At 50.6% G+C, this 19,222-nt stretch overlaps 1 protein-coding gene across 1 annotated transcript in view; it reads left to right on the top strand.

Annotated features, from left to right (window-relative positions):
• LOC126457518 (von Willebrand factor C and EGF domain-containing protein-like) overlaps window positions 1–19,222 on the top strand; it is a 183,019-nt gene that overhangs the window by 33,524 nt on the left and 130,273 nt on the right. Inside the window, exon 2 of the mRNA XM_050093855.1 lies at window positions 17,223–17,342. Coding sequence (XP_049949812.1) covers window positions 17,223–17,342 — 120 coding nt within the window. The remainder of the gene's footprint in view (window positions 1–17,222; window positions 17,343–19,222) is intronic.

The following is a 19,222-nucleotide window of genomic DNA, read 5'->3' as shown; positions in this document are numbered from 1 at the left end:
GCCCATCAGGGGGCTCTTCCTCCGCCTCCCAAATCCCTCCCTTCCAAATCCTCCTCCACCGTGGCCCCCACCCCCTCTGCCCCCGGGGCCACCCTTCCTCATCCTCCTCCCTCCACGCCACCTGAGAAGCGATCCTCTTCTCAGGCGTCCATCGGGGAAACGTTCCGGACCCCAGCTTCCGAGGTCCGGTGTTCCAAAACGGACCCCGCGCGTGAGGACCTTCTTCAGGTCCAGCCCACCATCACTGTGCCTCCTCGGCCTTCCAAGAAGGCCTCTAAGAAGTAGTCTCTATCCCCCTCTCCACCCCGGCGCGTTTCGTCTGACGCTCCATCCGTGAGTCGCTGCTCCCGGCCGTCCTCAGTTTCGCCGGGACGCTCTGCTGCCAGGCGCTCAGCTAGCCTCTCGTCGGCAAATGATGCTGCCCCTCCTACACAACCAGGGACAGCGGCCGCAGCTGGCGACGAATCGACGGAACCGGATCCGCCTCCCGCCGGTTGTAGCGTTGTTCCCTCGCAACCTGGCCCTCCGCGGCCGTCGAGGTGACCAGCTCTTCCCCCGTCTCGTTCCACCAACTTTTTGACTATCGATGGCCTTGTTACATTGGAACATAAGAGGTATTCGATCTAATCGGGAGGAATTACAACTGCTCCTCCGCCTGCACTGTCCGCTCGTCCTTGGTCTCCAGGAAACCAAGTTGCGCCCGACTGACCATATTGCCTTTACCCACTATACCTCGGAGCGGTATGACCTCACCCCTGTGGACGGTATCCCAGCTCATGGTGGGGTCATGTTGCTCGTTTGGGACGATGTCTATTACCATCCCATCCCATTGACCACCCCACTCCAAGCAATAGCTGTCCGTATTACTCTTTCTGCTTTTACTTTTTCAGTTTGTACCATCTACACGCCACTGTCATCTGCTGTTAGTCGGGCTGACCTGATGCACCTGATTGTTCAGCTTCCTCCGCCGTTTTTATTGTTTGGCGCCTTCAATGCCCATCATCCCCTTTGGGGCTCTCCTGCATCCGGTCAGAGAGGCTCCCTCTTGGCGGATGTCTTCAACCATCTCAATCTTGTATGCCTCAATACTGGCGCCCCGACTTTCCTTTCGGACTCTACTCATACCTACTCCCACTTGGACCTCTCGATCTGTTCTACCACTCTTGCCCATCGGTTCGAGTGGTATGTCCTTTCTGACACCTATTCGAGCGACCACTTCCCCTGTGTCGTTAGTCTCCTGCACCACACCCCATCCCCACGTCCTTCGCACTGGAACATACCGAAAGCTGACTGGGGACTTTACTCCTCCCTGGCGACCTTCCCGGACCACGATTTTCCCAGTTGTGACAGTCAGGTCGAATACCTCATGGCTGTTATCATCAATGCTGCCGAACGTTCCATTCCTCGTACTACCTCTTCTTCACGTCGCGTTTCCGTCCCCTGGTGGAACGAGGCTTGTAGGGACGCTATCCGTGCTCGACGACGTGCTTTGTGCACGTTTCGCCGCCATCCTACATTGGCGAATTGTATTGAATACAAACGACTCAGAGCGCTATGCCGTAGAGTCATCAAAGACAGCAAAAAAGCTTGTTGGGCCTCTTGCACCAGCTCCTTTAACAGTTTTACTCCCTCTTCCGTCGTTTGGGGTGGCCTGCGCCGGCTGTCGGGCATTAAGGCCCACTCCTCGGTACCTGGCCTGACCTCAGGTAATGAGGTCCTTTTTGATCCTGTGGCTGTCTCCAACGCCTTTGGCCGCTTTTTCGCGGAGGTTTCAAGCTCCGCCCATTACCACCCTGTCTTTCTTCCCAGGAAAGAGGCAGAAGAGGCTCAGCGACCTTCCTTCCACTCGCTGAATCTGGAAACTTATAATGCCCCCTTTACTATGCTGGAACTTGAACGTGCGCTTGCACTGTCCCGGTCCTCTGCTCCGGGGCCAGATGCCATTCACGTTCAGTTGCTGGCACACCTTTCTCCGGCGGGCAAAAGCTTCCTTCTTCGTACCTACAATCGCGTCTGGAGCGAAGGTCAGGTCCCCATGCGTTGGCGTGACGCTGTCGTTGTTCCTATACCCAAACCCGGGAAGGATAGACACCTTCCTTCTAGTTACCGCCCCATTTCTCTTACAAGCTGTGTCTGTAAGGTGATGGAGCGCATGGTTAATGCTCGGTTAGTCTGGATTCTTGAATCTCGACGGCTACTTACTAATGTCCAATGCGGCTTTCGTCGCCGCCGCTCCGCTGTTGACCACCTTGTGACTTCGTCAACATTCATCATGAACAACTTTTTGCGAAGGCGCCAAACGGTAGCCGTGTTCTTCGACTTGGAGAAGGCTTATGATACCTGTTGGAGAGGAAGTATCCTCTGCACTATGCACAGGTGGGGCCTACGCGGTCGCCTGCCCCTTTTTATTGATTCCTTTTTAACAGATCGAAAGTTTAGGGTACGTGTGGGTTCTGTATTGTCCGACGTCTTCCTCCAGGAGAACGGAGTGCCTCAGGGCTCAGTCTTGAGCATAGCCCTTTTTGCCATCGCGATCAATCCAATTATGGATTGTATTCCACCTAATGTCTCAGGCTCTCTCTTTGTCGATGACTTCGCGATCTACTGCAGTGCCCAGAGAACTTGCCTCCTGGAGCGCTGCCTTCAACGTTGTCTAGACAGCCTTTACTCATGGAGCGTGGCAAATGGCTTCCGGTTCTCTGAAGAGAAAACAGTTTGTATCACCTTTTGGCGATATAAAGCGTTCCTTCCGCCATCCTTACATCTCGGTCCCGTTGTTCTCCCATTCGTGGAAACAACTAATTTTCTAGGGCTCACGTTGGACAGGAAACTGTGTTGGTCTCCACATATCTCTTATCCCCCCTGCGGGTCCGGGGATTAGAATAGGCCCGAGGTATTCCTGCCTGTCGTAAGAGGCGACTAAAAGGAGTCCCACCCCCTCAAGGGGGTCGTTAGCGCCTGCGTCCGGAGACGGACGGTTCCACGACCTCTATTTGCAGTCATTTTGCTTTTTCACTTCTCGTTTCTTCCTTCCTTTGGTTGGTTCCTTTCTTTGCTCTTTTCCACCTCACTGTCTTCCTTACTTTTTCCCTTGTCTTCTTCTCCTTGCCTTCTCATTGCCTTCTCCTTGCCTTCTTCTCATTGCCTTCTTCTCCTTGCCTTCTCTGGTCTCTGCCTCGGCGTTTGAGACAGTCTGTCCTCTCTCTCCCTCTCTCTCTTCTTTTTCCTCTTCTTCCTTCCTCCCTGTGCATGCCTGAAGGCCGACCCACGCGTTCGCACGCGTAGCCGGTGACGGGGTAACGCATAATTCCCCGCCCTGGGTAGACATGTAAGGCACGCACGTACCCCCTGGTAAAGGCCAGGCCCAGGGAGGGGTGATTGCCTGAGCTGATACCTTCTGACCATGCCGATTGGTCCCTCCGTCTGTTTCTCGGGAGGTGTGACCTGAAGTGTAAACATTCACCTAAGGCGGGAGTGCCCTCTGAGAGGGTCCCCTCAAGGAAGGAGCGCGCCATCGGGGACGCTGGCAATCATGGGGGATTCCTCCGCAATGGATTTCACTCCATCTGTCTCGACTTCTGCCCAAAAACGGAAACGCGACCAGCCACCAGTGACAAAAGTACTACCGCCTGCCCCACAGTTCCTCGTCGTTTCTCGATCTGAGGACGGAAAGGATTTTTTCCTCTGTCAACCCTTTCATTATCCAGAAGGGTTTAGATGCCATAGCCGGATCTGTCAAATCTTGTACCAGGTTGCGTAACGGTACCTTATTACTAGAAACTGAGAGCGCCTTTCAGGCACAAAAACTGCTTCGGGCCACACTCCTGTACACGTTCCCTGTACGGGTGGAGGCTCACCGAACTTTGAATTCGTCTCGTGGTGTGGTCTATACTAGCTCCCTCGACGGATTGACTGACGAGGAGATTCAATCATTCCTCGCTGAGCAGGGCGTGACGGCTGTCCATAGGGTCATGAAAAAGGTCAACAATGACCTTGTACCGACCCGGACACTTTTCTTGACTTTCGATAATGTTAAGCTGCCATCGCGCATCAAGGCGGGCTACGAGGTTATTTCTGTTCGCCCCTATGTCCTGACACCTACGCGCTGCTACTAGTGTCAGCGTTTCAATCACACTCGACAGTCTTGTTCCAATGCGGCTAAATGTGTCACTTGTGGCAGTGATGCCCATGAGGGTGACTGTCCACCTACGTCTCCTCGTTGTGTGAACTGTCAGGGTGACCATGCCGCATCCTCCCGCGACTGTCCTGTCTATAAGGAAGAACGCTGTATCCAAGAAATTCGGGTCAAAGAGAAAGTGTCCACCTCGGCTGCTCGCAAGCTATTGGCTAGTAGGAAGCCCACGCTGCTCCCAGCGGGGAAATACAGTACTGTCCTCGCCTCTCCTCGGACTACCAGGGAGGTGGCAACCCAGACATGCGATCTGACCTTCAGCACCACGGTCGTCCGTTCGGCCAGTGCTAAGATCGCCCGGTCGACGTCTCCTCTTCCTCCCGTCACCCCTCAGACACAAGCACCTTCATCAGTTTCTGCCAAGACAAAGACCCAGAAGTCAGATGCACGGGCCTTCAAGAAGGAACCGTCCAGTGCAGACTTCCTACGTACCTCGACCTCCCAGCCTTCGACCGGTACTTCCACCAACCGTCCTTCCAAGAAGGCTCATAGGAAGCACAGTTCTCCTTCTCCGCCACGGCGCATTTCTTCTCCTGCGCCACCCAGCGGTTGCCGCCCCAGGCCGTCATCCGTTTCGCCTGGCCGCACCGCTGGTAGCCGAACATCTGGCCATTCACCAGCGGAGGAAGCTCCCCCTCCCGGCCATCTTACCAAGATGGCCGATGAACCTATAGACCCAATGGACGATGACTGTCCGCCTACTGATAGCGGCGGCAGTGCTCGCTCGAAGCCAGGCCCTCAGCGGCCTTCGAGGTGACCCCTTCTTTCATCTTCCTTTTCATCTTACGATGGCACTTATTCACTGGAATATTCGCAGCATTCGCTCCAACCAAGAGGACTTCAAGTTGCTGCTCCGCTTGCACCGTCCGCTCGTCATAGCCCTCCAGGAAACGAAGCTCCGCCCGTGCGATCAAATTGCCTTGGCACACTACACCTCTGTGTGTTTTGACCTACCCCCTGTGGTAGGTATCCCGGCTCATGGAGGGGTTATGTTGCTGGTCCGGGATGATATTTACTACGATCCCATCACGTTGCACACCAGCCTGCAGGCAGTTGCCATCCGCATTACTCTCCCCACTTTTACATTTTCCATTTGTACCGTTTACACTCCATCGTCATCTGCCGTTACCAGGGCAGACATGATGCATCTTATTACTCAGCTACCTGCACCATTTTTGTTAACTGGAGACTTCAATGCCCACCATCCCCTTTGGGGCTCTCCAGCATCCTGCCCGAGGGGCTCCCTGTTGGCAGACCTTTTCAATCAGCTCAATCTTGTCTGCCTCAATACTGGCGCCCCTACTTTTCTTTCAGACACATCTCACACCTATTCCCATTTAGACCTCTCTATATGTACTCCCCAACTTGCACGCCGGTTTGAGTGGTATGCACTTTCTGATACATATTCGAGCGACCACTTCCCGTGTGTTATCCATCTCCTGCAGCATACCCCCTCTCCGTGCTCCTCTAGTTGGACCATCTCCAAGGCAGACTGGGGGCTCTTCTCTTCCAGGGCGACCTTTCAGGATCAAACCTTCACAAGCTGCGATCGTCAGGTCGCACACCTCACGGAAGTCATTCTCGCTGCTGCTGAATATTCCATCCCTCACCCTACTTCTTCTCCACGTCGCGTACCGGTCCCCTGGTGGACTGCAGCATGTAGAGACGCTTTACGTGCTCGTCGACGTGCTTTACGCACATTTAAACGCCACCCTACAGTGGCGAATTGTATCAATTATAAACGATTACGTGCTCAGTGTCGTCGTATTATTAAAGAAAGCAAGAAAGCCAGCTGGGCTACTTTCACAAGCACCTTCAACAGTTTTACTCCTTCTGTTGTCTGGGGTAGCCTGCGCCGGCTATCTGGCACTAAGGTCCACTCACCAGTTTCTGGCTTGACGGTCGCGAATGACGTCCTTGTGTCCCCTGAGGATGTCTCCAATGCCTTCGGCTGCTTTTTCGCCGAGGTTTCGAGCTCCGCTCATTACCACCCTGCCTTCCTCCCCCGCAAACAGGCAGAGGAGGCTAGGCCACCTAACTTCCGCTCCTCGAATCGTGAAAGTTATAATGTCCCATTCACCATGCGGGAACTCGAAAACGCACTTGGCCGATCACGGTCCTCCGCCCCAGGGCCTGATTCTATTCATATTCAGATGCTGAAGAACCTTTCTCCTGCGGGTAAAGGTTTTCTTCTTCGTACTTACAATCGCATCTGGATTGAGGGACATGTTCCCGCATGCTGGCGCGAGTCTATTGTTGTCCCGATTCCTAAGCCGGGTAAGGACAAGCACTTGCCTTCCAGTTATCGACCCATCTCGCTTACCAGCTGTGTCTGTAAAGTGATGGAGCGAATGGTTAACTCTCGATTGGTTTGGCTGCTCGAGTCTCGACGCCTACTTACCAGTGTACAATGTGGATTTCGTAGGCGCCGCTCTGCTGTTGACCATCTGGTTACCTTGTCGACCTTCATTATGAATAACTTCTTTCGGAAGCGCCCGACCGCGGCTGTGTTCTTTGATTTGGAGAAGGCTTACGACACCTGTTGGAGGGCGGGCATTCTCCGCACCATGCATACATGGGGCCTTCGCGGTCGCCTCCCTCTTTTTATTCGTTCTTTTTTAATGGATCGACAGTTCAGGGTACGTGTGGGTTGTCCTGTCCTGTCAGACACCTTTCGCCAGGAGAATGGGGTGCCACAGGGCTCAGTTTTGAGCGTCGCTCTCTTCGCCATCGCGATCAATCCAATAATGGATTGCCTCCCAGCTGATGTATCAGGCTCCCTTTTCGTGGACGATTTTACCATCTATTGCAGCGCGCAGTGTACACGTGTCCTGGAGCGCTGTCTTCAGCGTTCTCTTGACCGTCTTTACTCCTGGAGTGTCGCCAATGGCTTCCGTTTTTCTGCCGAGAAGACGGTCTGTATTAACTTCTGGCGCTACAAAGAGTTTCTCCCACCGTCCTTACGACTCGGTCCCGTTGCTCTCCTAATCGTGGAGACAACAAAATTTTTAGGTCTTACATTTGACAGGAAACTTAGCTGGTCTCCACATGTGTCATATTTGGCTGCCCATTGTACCCGTTCCCTAAATGTCCTCCGTGTTCTCAGTGGTATGTCGTGGGGAGCGGATCGAACCGTCCTGCTTCGTCTATATCGGTCGATCGTCCGCTCCAAGCTGGATTATGGGAGCTTCGTATACTCCTCTGCATGGCCATCCATCTTACGCCGCCTCAACTCCATACAACATCGGGGTTTACGACTTACGATCGGAGCGTTTTATACTAGTCCCATAGAGAGTCTTCATGCTGACGCTGGCGAATTGCCACTCACCTACCGGCGCGATATACTGCTTTGTCGGTATGCCTGTCGGCTACTGTCAGTGCCCAACCACCTGTCTTATCGTTCCTTTTTTGACGACTCTCTCGACCGTCAATACGGGTTGTATGTCTCTGCCCTGCTACCCCCTGGAGTTCGCTTTCGTCGCCTCCTTCAACACCTTAATTTTTCACTCCCTGCAACCTTTCGAGTGGGCGAAAGCCACACGCCACCTTGGCTCCAGGCTCAGGTCCGCGTTCACCTTGACCTCAGCTCGCTCCCAAAAGAGGTTACCCCCGCTTCGGTCTGCCACTCCCGTTTTGTTGAACTTCGTTCGAAGTTCATCAATATGACCTTCATTTATACAGATGGCTCAAAGACCAATGACGGGGTCGGGTGTTCTTTCATTGTCGGGGCACAAAGTTTCAAATACCGGCTCCATGGCCATTGTTCGGTCTTCACAGCTGAGCTCTTTGCCCTCTACCAGGCTGTTCTTTACATCTGCCGCCACCGACATTCTGCTTATGTCATCTGCTCAGATTCCCTGAGCGCCATCCAGAGCCTCAGTGATCTGTATCCGGTTCACCCTTTCGTGCACCGGATCCAACGCTCTCTTCAGCAGCTGGTGGACGTCGGTTCTCTGGTTAGCTTTATGTGGGTCCCTGGCCATGTCGGTATCCCTGGGAACGAAGCTGCAGATGCCGCGGCCAAGGCTGCGGTCCTCCAGCCTCGGACAGCTTCTTGTTGTGTCCCTTCATCAGATTGTAGCAGGGTCATTTGTCGGCGCATTTTATCGCTGTGGCATGCCGATTGGGCTGCATTTACAGACAACAAGCTTCGGGCCTTGAAACCTCTTCCCGCGGTTTGGACGACGTCCTCCCGCCCTTCTCGGCGGGAGGAGGTCGTTTTGGCCCGGTTACGCATTGGACACTGCCGGTTCAGCCATCGCCATCTACTGACGGCTGCGCCGGCGCCGTTCTGCCCATGTGGGCAATTGCTGACGGTCCGCCACATTTTAATGTCGTGTCCGGATTTTAACACACTGCGTCTAGATCTTACCCTGCCATGTACTTTAGATGCCATTTTAGCGGATGACCCACGAGCAGCTGCTCGTGTTCTTCGTTTTATCAATTTGACAAACCTCTCTAAGGACATTTGATGATGCTGTTTTTTAATCCTATGCCTGTCAGTCTGTCTTTTATCGTGTTTTCCCTTTTAGTTGTTGTTTTAAACTTTTGCCTCGCGGTGCATTCTTAACGTAGTCAGGGCGCTAATGACCATTGAAGTTGTGCGCCCTAAAACAACATGTCTCTTATTTGGCAGCCCGTTGTACACGTTCCCTCAATGTCCTCAGAGTTCTTAGCGGTTCATCTTGGGGAGCGGATCGCACTGTCCTGCTTCGCTTATATTGGTCCATAGTCCGATCGAAGCTGGATTATGGGAGCTTCGTCTACTCCTCCGCTCGGCCATCTCTCTTACGCCGGCTCAACTCCATCCACCATTGGGGGTTACGTCTTGCGACCGGAGCCTTCTACACTAGTCCTGTCGACAGTCTTTATGCTGAAGCTGCCGAATTACCATTGACCTACCGGCGCGACGTACTGCTGTGTCGGTATGCCTGCCGGCTGTTGTCTATGCCCGACCACCCCTCTTACAAGTCCTTCTTCGCCGATTCTCTCGACCATCAGTACAGGTTGTATGTGTCTGCCCTGCTGCCCCCCGGAGTCCGCTTCCGTCGCCTGCTTCGACAATTGGATTTTGCCCTCCCTACCACCTTCAGAGAGGGTGAGAGCCCGACACCACCTTGGCTCCAGGCTCCAGTTCATATTTATCTCGACCTCAGCTCACTCTCGAAGGAGGGTACTCCGGCTGCAGTGTATTGCTCACGGTTTGTCGAACTTCGTGCTCGACTTGCCGGTCACACCTTTATTTACACCGATGGCTCCAAAACTGACGATGGTGTCGGCTGTGCCTTTGTCGTCGATACCGGCTCCTCGACCAATGTTAGAGCTTTACGGCCGAGCTTTTTGCTCTCCATCAGGCCGTTCAGTATGCCCGCCGCCACCGCCATTCATCGTATGTACTCTGCTCTGACTTACTCAGTGCTCTTCAGAGCCTTGGAGCTCCCTATCCGGTCCATCCCTTGATTCAACGGATACAGCAGTCCCTCCATTCTTTCGCTGATAATGGTGGTTCTGTCAGTTTTCTGTGGGTTCCCGGACATGCAGGAGTGCCTGGGAATGAGGCTGCGGATGCTGCAGCCAAGGCTGCAGTCCTCCTGCCTCGGCCAGCCTCCCATTGTGTCCCGTCATCTGACGTTCGTGGGGATGTATGTAAGAGGCTTGTGTCGTTGTGGTGGGATGCTTGGTCATCCCTCCAAGGAAACAAGCTCCGGGCAGTAAAACCGCTTCCAACTGCTTGGACAACCTCCTCCCGACCATCTTGGCGAGAGGAGGTCCTTCTGACCAGGTTGCGGATTGGACATTGCCGGTTTAGCCACCGCTACCTGCTCTCCGGTGACCCAGCCCCGCAGTGCCCTTGTAGTCAGGCATTAACAGTGCGCCATGTTTTATTGTAGTGTCCCCATTTTAGTCAATTTCGTGTTGTCCTGTCCCTGCCATCTACTTTACTAGATGTTTTAGCTGATGACGCTCGAGCAGCTGCTCGTATTCTGCGTTTTATAACTTTGACTGGCTTGTCCAAAGACATCTAACCTTTTTACTTATTTTACCTGCATCTTTGTCAGGTCCTTCTGGTGTCCCCCCCCCCCCCCATCCCCTTGAGTTTTACTAGCTTCCATGTGCTCTAGCAACCGTGACTGGGCGCTAATGACTTCAGTAGTTGAGCGCCCTTAAACCCCACCAAAAAAAAAAAAAAAAGCAACCGAGTCAGTTCGGCAACGCGGGCTTTTGTTTGCCTGCTGTCTGCTGCCACACATGCGCAGATCTCATCCCCTCCACGCTACCCTATCGATCCGCCTCTATGCACAGAAGCCCCGTCCTACATGAAGCGGGCTATAAATTGACCATCCTATTACAGACTGATTTGTCTCTCCTCAATGACTGTTCCACTACCCACTTCAGTGCTGCTCACGGCACCTTTTCTGCTGTCGATCTCACAGTCTCCTCACCTGCTCTCGTGGCTTCCCTAAATTGGTCACCTCGTGACGATCTTTCTGGTGGTGCTATCGTTCCTATCCGCCGACAGTCTGCAGAGCTAGTTGGCCTTTATATATGTCTTCTGTGCTCCTTAAAACCTCTGTGTCAGATTGCATCGATGCGGTCGTGCAGAACACCTCTGTCACTCTTGATGCTGGCCCCGTATCCACAGGCCCCCCGTTGTCGACCTGTGTCGTGGTGGACCGAGGACATAGCAGTTGCTATCCAGACCGCCAACGGGTGCTGCAACAATTATGTAGAGCAAAAAGGAATGCTGAGAGCGCTGTTTTTCCTCCCTAGGTGCATATGCCTCCTGGTCGAAGGTTTAGTCAAAGCTCTGTAGCCTTCTAGGCCGTCAGTGAGAATCAACTGTCTAGTGTCTGATCCTAAAGGTGTACTGTGCGCTGATCAATTGGTTCTTGTAGAACATCTCGCAACACAGCATCAGCGTCCTCTTCCTATCCTGCTACCTTTCTTGGCAGAAATGCTGATCTGAACAAGCTCCCCTCTGTTTCAACCCCCACCAGCTAAATCCTGTAATGAACCCTTCACTGAATGGGAATTCTTGCATGCTCTTAACCTTTTCACATGACACAGCCCCAGGCCCAGATTCCATCCACAACCAGATGATCCAACGATTAGATGTTACCTAGAAGCAACATCTCCTAAGGGTCGTCAACTGCATTTGGATTACAAGTGACTTCCCTTCACAATTGCAAGACAGCGTACTTATCCCTGTCCCTAAGCCTGGGAAGAACCCAACATCTCTTGATGGTATCACCCGATTAGCCTGACGAATGTACTTCATAAACTGGTTGAGAGGATGGTTAGCTTCTCATTATGCTGGGTACTTGAATCTCAGGGTCGTTTGCCCTCATATCAGTGTGGCATTTGGGAAGGACGTTCTACGACTGACCATTTACTCATATTGGAAACAGCAATCTGACAGGCTCTGCAAGCACCTTGTCATGGTCTTCTTTGACCTACGTAAGGCATACAACTTGGCTTGGCGCCATCACATTTTTGCTACCCTTCATGGCTGGGGCTTTCGTAGCCCCCTTCAGATTTTAATCCACGAGTTTTTGTCCCACTGGCCCTTCCGGATTTGCATTGGCACTTTACTCAGCATCCTTCAGGCCCAGGAGAATGGTATCCCACAGGGTTCTGTATTGTCACTCTTTCTTGTTGCTATCAATAGGCTTGTATCTCTGTTGGTCCTCTGGTTACCCCAGTGTTTTATGTCGACTATTTTTGCATCTGGTGCAGTTCTCACTTGGTAGCATCCGTTGAATGCCAACTCCAAGCCATCATCTGCCAGGCATCTGTGTGGGCTCCTTTTCATGGCTTCGTTTCCTTGCTCCATACGTGGGTTACACATTTTTGATGTCGACCCACAGTACACTCTGATCTAGAACTTTATTTAGGCAACAAGGACCTAGATGTTGTAGCACAGTCTGGTTTCTTGGGCCTTATATTTGATAAAAAAGCTGACGTGGCTGCCCCATATTCACCACCTGAAGACTACCAGCATGCAGAATCGTAATGCTCTCCACCTTCTGGCCCACATATCATAGGGTGCAGACCATGCCACTCTTCTCCATCTTCATCTCGCTTTGGTTTTGTCAAGACTAGATTATGGCAGTCAGGTTTATGGCTCAGTGGCTCCTTCCACTCTGCAACTACTTGACCATGTTCATCATAAGGATGCATCTGGCTATCAGTGCCAGTTGCACAAGTCCTGTCAACAGTCTACTCGCAAAAGTCAGGATTCCCTCTGTACAAATCAATGAAGCCACCTCCTGATTTCGTACAGTCACCATTCAACAAGTTCCTGACCATCCCGTTTACCCCATCCTCTTTGCTACTGGGGAAGTCTCCCTCCTGATACCTGCCCCCAGTTGGGATTGCTGGTTGGAATGTGTGTCACTTCCCTCTACCAGGATCTCCATCTCCACTCACTGGAATGTGCCCTGTGTATTCCCTCCCACCCCTATTCCAGAGTCTTAAGGTCTGTGTCACCCCTATGACATTCCAGCATCTTGTACGTTCTGACATTGAAGAGTTCCAGGGTACTAAGGTCATCTGCACTGATGGTTCTAAAACTATGGATAACGTGAGACATACTTTAGTCTTCTACTGGTGTGGAACACCATTTACTACCAGGATCATGTAGTGTGTTCACAGCAGAGCTGCTAGCCATTAACAGGGCCCTCCAGTTTTTCTCAGGACTCCCTCCACAGTGTTTTAATACGTATTGATTCACTGACTAGCTTGCAGGCTATGGGCTGATGCTCCTCTAATCAGCCTTTAGTATTTGCTATCCATAACCTTCTCCCTGTCATTGGCCATGCCACCTGCTCCATTGCCTTCCCAAGTCATGTGGGCATCCCAGCGAATAAAGTGGCTGACAGTTCAGCAAGATAGGTAGATACTTAGCCCCATTTCCTTTCATGATCCTAAGTGCAGATTGTGGATACACGTCAGATATCTCTTTGCTCAACAGTGGAATATCTGGTGCAATACTGCTCTCACTAATAAAACTTGCACAACCAAGGAGATTGTCCACAGCTCGTGGTCTAGGAGCTAGCATTGCTGCCTCTGGATCACGGGGTCCTGGGTTCAGTTCCTAGCCAAACTGGGGATTTCCTCCAGCTGAGGACTGGGTGTTTGTGTTGTCCTCTTCATTTCATCATCATTTGTGAAAGTGGTGAGATCAGGCTGTGTAAAGATTGGGAATTTGTACGGATGCTGATAACCATGCAATTCATGCCCCACAAACCAAATGTCATTGAGGAGACTGCTGCAACTTGGCACTCTTCCTTCCACTCATCTCGCAAAGAGTCCACTGTCTTATGGCACCTGCACGTTGGTCATATTAGGCTCACTCATTGTTTTCTCTTATGTAATGAGCCACCTCTGCAATGTGGCTGTGGAGCCCAACTGAAAATATCCCATTTATTGGTGTAATGTCCCCTTCTTTTGGCCCTTCATAGTAAGTATAGCCTTCCAGATTCCTTGTCTTTAGTATTAGCAGATGATTCACAGATGGCTGAACTGGTCCTCAGTTTCCTACATGAAAGTGGTGTTTATTTTCAATTGTAATGTTTTTCTTTGCTCCTGGAACAGGGACAGGATGGTTGTGGACAGGGCCTCTCTTTGTGTTTTCTAGGTCTGGGACTAAGACTTCTCCTCCATGCAAAGACCATTCTATTGTCAATCAGTTTTCCAGTTTTTAGATTTGGCTTCCCCTTTTATGCCTTCTACTGTGTGAGTTTTACCTTCTTTTTTTTATAGTTTGACTCCTTTCACTGGATCCTCCCACTTTCAGTGGACCCTCTATCTTATGCAACTACCTTTGAATTGCAAGACTGATGACCTTGACTTTTGGTCCCATAAACCCCATCAATCAATCTTGTCACTTACTTGCTGCCACCAGACAGGCTGGCTATCACATTGAGGGTTTTGAAGAGCCAACTGACAGTCATATCCCTCTGTTGAAATCCCTACGGGATGGGGTAGGACAAACATGGAAGGGCAAATCCAGAACAGTACTGTCAATTGAAATTTCAAGAGCATGGGCCTGTCTTTAGTTTTCCACTGATCCGGTTCCCCTGATTTACCTCATGTGAAATTTCTATCTGGTTTTGTTAACCAAATAATGTCTTGTTTTTTGGGGGGAGGGGATGAGGAGGGGGAAGATTTTCCAAATGAATAGCTTATCCATGTTGTAAATGAGTATTGTACAAATCTAAAAATGTATTTCTTTTCTGACCAAAGAGAACAACACTATTGCTTTACCAAATACATAGATCTCAGTGGAGACTTTAGTGAGAAATAAAGGTTTTCTTGTTTTCTTTGCAAACAAATATTGGTCTAGGTTTGCAAATTTGTCATTCTTCCATTGTATCTCGCCTAGGTGTGTGCATTCAAAAGTGAATGAAACAAACCTAACTGCAGCATGAGTGATGATAACAATTCTTGATACCTGAAAGATTTCACTCTCTGGGGTAGTGATAAGTACTGAAATACAGTCCTGCTAGAACAGTGTTGTAAGATATTCAGCAGCTAATAGAGGAAAAAAATCAGATATTTACGAAGTTGATGTTTGGTATATACATAGTCTTCTATTAGCTAGCACTATATTCCCTTGCAATTTTAGTTACTTATGAAGAAATATGTATAAAATATCAATCATGTTGGCAGTGATAGATTCTGTCCAATATTAGAAATGACTGAACCAACTGCATAGCAGGGTTCTTTTATAATGGTGTATGCCTCTTTTAAATATGGAACAAACATTGGCAACAATAAACATAAACATCAAGCTTCTGTTCTATTTCTCACTAAACTAAGATTTCACATTCACACTTGGTGATCTTGGTGACTAACAACCATATGATTGCTGTCCAAGTAGTTCTAAACATTGAACTGAGATGCACATTAGTCGGTTACCATAAACAAATTTCAATGGGGGAAGCTGGAGAGGAAGGTGGGGCTGCATTATCGGACCCAAACCTCGTTTAGCAATAAACCACTAGTTAGAATAGTTACCTGTTTAGGACTGACAGACAAAACCCGTTCACAGAATAGATATATAGATGCAGAAACAACACACTGTCACCAGTCTGCAAGTCATGGATTGAAAGAGAATCACCTTCTTGAAAATGCAAGTGATTATAATGTTAGCACAACCACATTAGGTAGACAGGAGTAACTCTATCTACATTCTGTTTATAAGGAAATATTATGAAGTAGGTTTTTCATTCAAATGTGAATGTTGATTGATTGTAATAAGGTTGTGTTATGCATTATGTAGGAAGGAGAAGTGTCTAGCAGCACACATTGAATTCGGTAGTGGAGGGATCATGGCTTATCAAGACTGCAGTTTATCTTTGGGCAGTATTGATGGGCCAGGAGTCATAGACTGTCATGTGAATAAGAAATTGATGGGTTCAGTGGGGCCACATTCCACAACATGGAGGATCTCAGTGACTCCTCAGAACTAGCACCCCAGAGGACAGACATATCATTCATCTGACCATGCAGAACTCTAATCATATCACATACTGTCAGTCAGGAAATGGGTTTGCAGCAATAAAACTATACACAGACAGTGCAGTGACTTCTGAAGTGCCATGGTCTGTCAGCTTGACAAAAACTGTTATGCTTTCCTAAAGGCAACAACAGAGAAAGGTGCCCAGTGATAACACTGGACACAAGAGTTGCTCCCATTTGTCTTTCCAGAGGAGTCAGTCCTCAAGACTGCATACCAATGTATAGAGTTCCTGAAAAATATGAATGTTGCTGATGCATTTGTCGTCTTATAGGCCAAGCATCTGGTATGATAGTATGTTGTGCTATAGGGTACACATCACAACCACCAATGGTTTTGGATTAGCCGAGCGGTCTAAGGCGCTGCAGTCATGGACTGTGCGGCTGGTCCCAGCGGAGGTTCGAGTCCTCCCTCGGGCATGGGTGTGTGTGTGTTTGTCCTTAGGATAATTTAGGTTAAGTAGTGTGTAAGCTTAGGGACTGATGACCTTAGCAGTTAAGTCCCATAAGATTTCACACACATTTGAACATTTTGAACCAATGGTTCTGGACAACAGCCATTTCATTTTTAATGTGTTGCTCCCTGTGGCTGTGACCTGTCTTTGATGTCTTTGTGACATTAGGTTTCAAAAAGTTAATGTTATGACACATCTCAATACAGTGTGTGTCAGACTGAAGACCTGCTATGCACATTAACCACTTCTCCCACATACAGAAACATCTGGTAGTGGGTCACTGAGAGACTGGCATGCTAGCACTTGCCTGTCACTACAACTGATGAACTGTGACAGAGTTAAGCAGTATGGAATGAAATAGCCTTGTCCGTCATCCCAAATCAACTACAAATTTAATAATGTGTTCTTCCTGATATATGGTATAACAGCAACAAACAATTTTGTTATTTACTATCCTTCTTTATGTTGCAGTTTTATTGCCAACAGTGTATAAAGGGAACTGATTACAGACTTAACATCCAAATCCTTTTCGACATTGATATGTATTGATATTTATCAAAGGAACTTGTCTGAAGTGGGAGAGGGAGAAGATTCTAAGAATAACTGCATAATTTGTGACAGATCTACAGTGTGAACCAGAGTGCCACAGAAATGCTCCACAAAATCTCATTTGAGATAAATTGTAAAACCAGTGCTCAGAGGACACAAGTGACATGTTACTACAATCTATAAACTCATCACATATGGGCACTGGAAGCAAAATTAAATTTATTTGGGCATGAGTGAAAATGTGTAGAGACTCGTAAACAACTTTTACATGCTGACCAATAAATAGACTTATTAACCCCTTTTAATTCCCTATAATTAAAAACATCTGCAGTGATTATGATCTTTCTTTTTTCCTTCTCGTGATCCTTCTAGAACCTTAATAGAATTGTCCATCTTGCATTGCTTTCAACGTTAATTTGAAATATGCCTATGTTAAAATGTATGTGTTACATTTGTACCTAGTGACAACAGTCACTCTAATGAATTTCATTTATTTGTTGCAGCATTGCTTTACATTCTAGCAGTGAATGGATGTCCTGACAACAGGATAATCCGTTATTATAAAGAGCTTGGCTGTTCACCCGTACCAGTTAATAGCAATTGCCCTACCAGCTTTGATTGTGGTAAGTGCCCTTCCTCTATCTATATTACTAATCAGGTTCATTATATATGGTTCTAGCTGCACTTGGTTATGTAATGGATTCCAGATGTAACAAAAAATTGAATTCAGTACGTCACATCATTGCTGGTTGAATTTAAAAATGTAAAATTTTGTAATAATTTACTCGTTAAGCAACATAATCTTATCTTGCAGTTTTTTAACACAGCAATTTAACTCAAGTATTAGTTAGAAACTGCGTTTCTTGAGGCAGCATTGCTCTTGAAGTGTGAATTACTGACTGTATTCATCCAGTATTTGAGAATGAGAGCACTGGAATGGAGCAAAAATTACCCAGACTACATTCATCCAGCATTTCATGATCACTTAGTGTCTTCCAATAAACTTTAAACATAGTTTCAGATGTTTTCTAAACTTTCATCACTTACATGCTTGATGTTAAATATTTAACACATTAACTCATTTCCCCCCGCCCCCTTTCCCGCCCCCTTTCCCGCCCCCTTTCCCGCCCCCTTTCCCGCCCCCTTTCCCGCCCCCTTTCCCGCCCCCTTTCCCGCCCCCTTTCCCGCCCCCTTTCCCGCCCCCTTTCCCGCCCCCTTTCCCGCCCCCTTTCCCGCCCCCTCACCCCTAGGGGGTCCACAACTCTTGGGTGGATACGTGCATGGCGAGCACGGGGCCCCGAGCTATTGCAGCCTTCTCTCTCTCTCTCTCTCCAGGGCTACATTTCCTTCCCCTACTTTCCCCCCTCCTTTCTCCCCCCCTCCTTTCTCCCCCCCCTCCTTTCTCCCCGCCCTCCTTTCTCCCCGCCCTCCTTTCTCCCCGCCCTCCTTTCTCCCCGCCCTCCTTTCTCCCCGCCCTCCTTTCTCCCCGCCCTCCTTTCTCCCCGCCCTCCTTTCTCCCCGCCCTCCTTTCTCCCCGCCCTCCTTTCTCCCCGCCCTCCTTTCTCCCCGCCCTCCTTTCTCCCCGCCCTCCTTTCTCCCCGCCCTCCTTTCTCCCCCCGCCCTCCTTTCTCCCCCCGCCCTCCTTTCTCCCCCCGCCCTCCTTTCTCCCCCCGCCCTCCTTTCTCCCCCCGCCCTCCTTTCTCCCCCCGCCCTCCTTTCTCCCCCCGCCCTCCTTTCTCCCCCCGCCCTCCTTTCTCCCCCCGCCCTCCTTTCTCCCCCCGCCCTCCTTTCTCCCCCCGCCCTCCTTTCTCCCCCCGCCCTCCTTTCTCCCCCCCCCCTCCTTTCTCCCCGCCCTCCTTTCTCCCCCCGCCCTCCTTTCTCCCCCCGCCCTCCTTTCTCCCCCCGCCCTCCTTTCTCCCCCCGCCCTCCTTTCTCCCCCCGCCCTCCTTTCTCCCCCCGCCCTCCTTTCTCCCCCCGCCCTCCTTTCTCCCCCCGCCCTCCTTTCTCCCCCCGCCCTCCTTTCTCCCCCCGCCCTCCTTTCTCCCCCCGCCCTCCTTTCTCCCCCCGCCCTCCTTTCTCCCCCCGCCCTCCTTTCTCCCCCCGCCCTCCTTTCTCCCCCCGCCCTCCTTTCTCCCCCCGCCCTCCTTTCTCCCCCCGCCCTCCTTTCTCCCCCCGCCCTCCTTTCTCCCCCCGCCCTCCTTTCTCCCCCCGCCCTCCTTTCTCCCCCCGCCCTCCTTTCTCCCCCCGCCCTCCTTTCTCCCCCCGCCCTCCTTTCTCCCCCCGCCCTCCTTTCTCCCCCCGCCCTCCTTTCTCCCCCCGCCCTCCTTTCTCCCCCCGCCCTCCTTTCTCCCCCCCGCCCTCCTTTCTCCCCCCCGCCCTCCTTTCTCCCCCCCGCCCTCCTTTCTCCCCCCCGCCCTCCTTTCTCCCCCCCGCCCTCCTTTCTCCCCCCGCCCTCCTTTCTCCCCCCGCCCTCCTTTCTCCCCCCGCCCTCCTTTCTCCCCCC

Source organism: Schistocerca serialis, chromosome 2 (assembly GCF_023864345.2).
Source record: "Schistocerca serialis cubense isolate TAMUIC-IGC-003099 chromosome 2, iqSchSeri2.2, whole genome shotgun sequence".
NCBI lineage: Eukaryota > Metazoa > Arthropoda > Insecta > Orthoptera > Acrididae > Schistocerca > Schistocerca serialis.
Note: the sequence above shows the minus strand (reverse complement) of the source record. Positions and strands in the feature narration are given on the sequence as shown.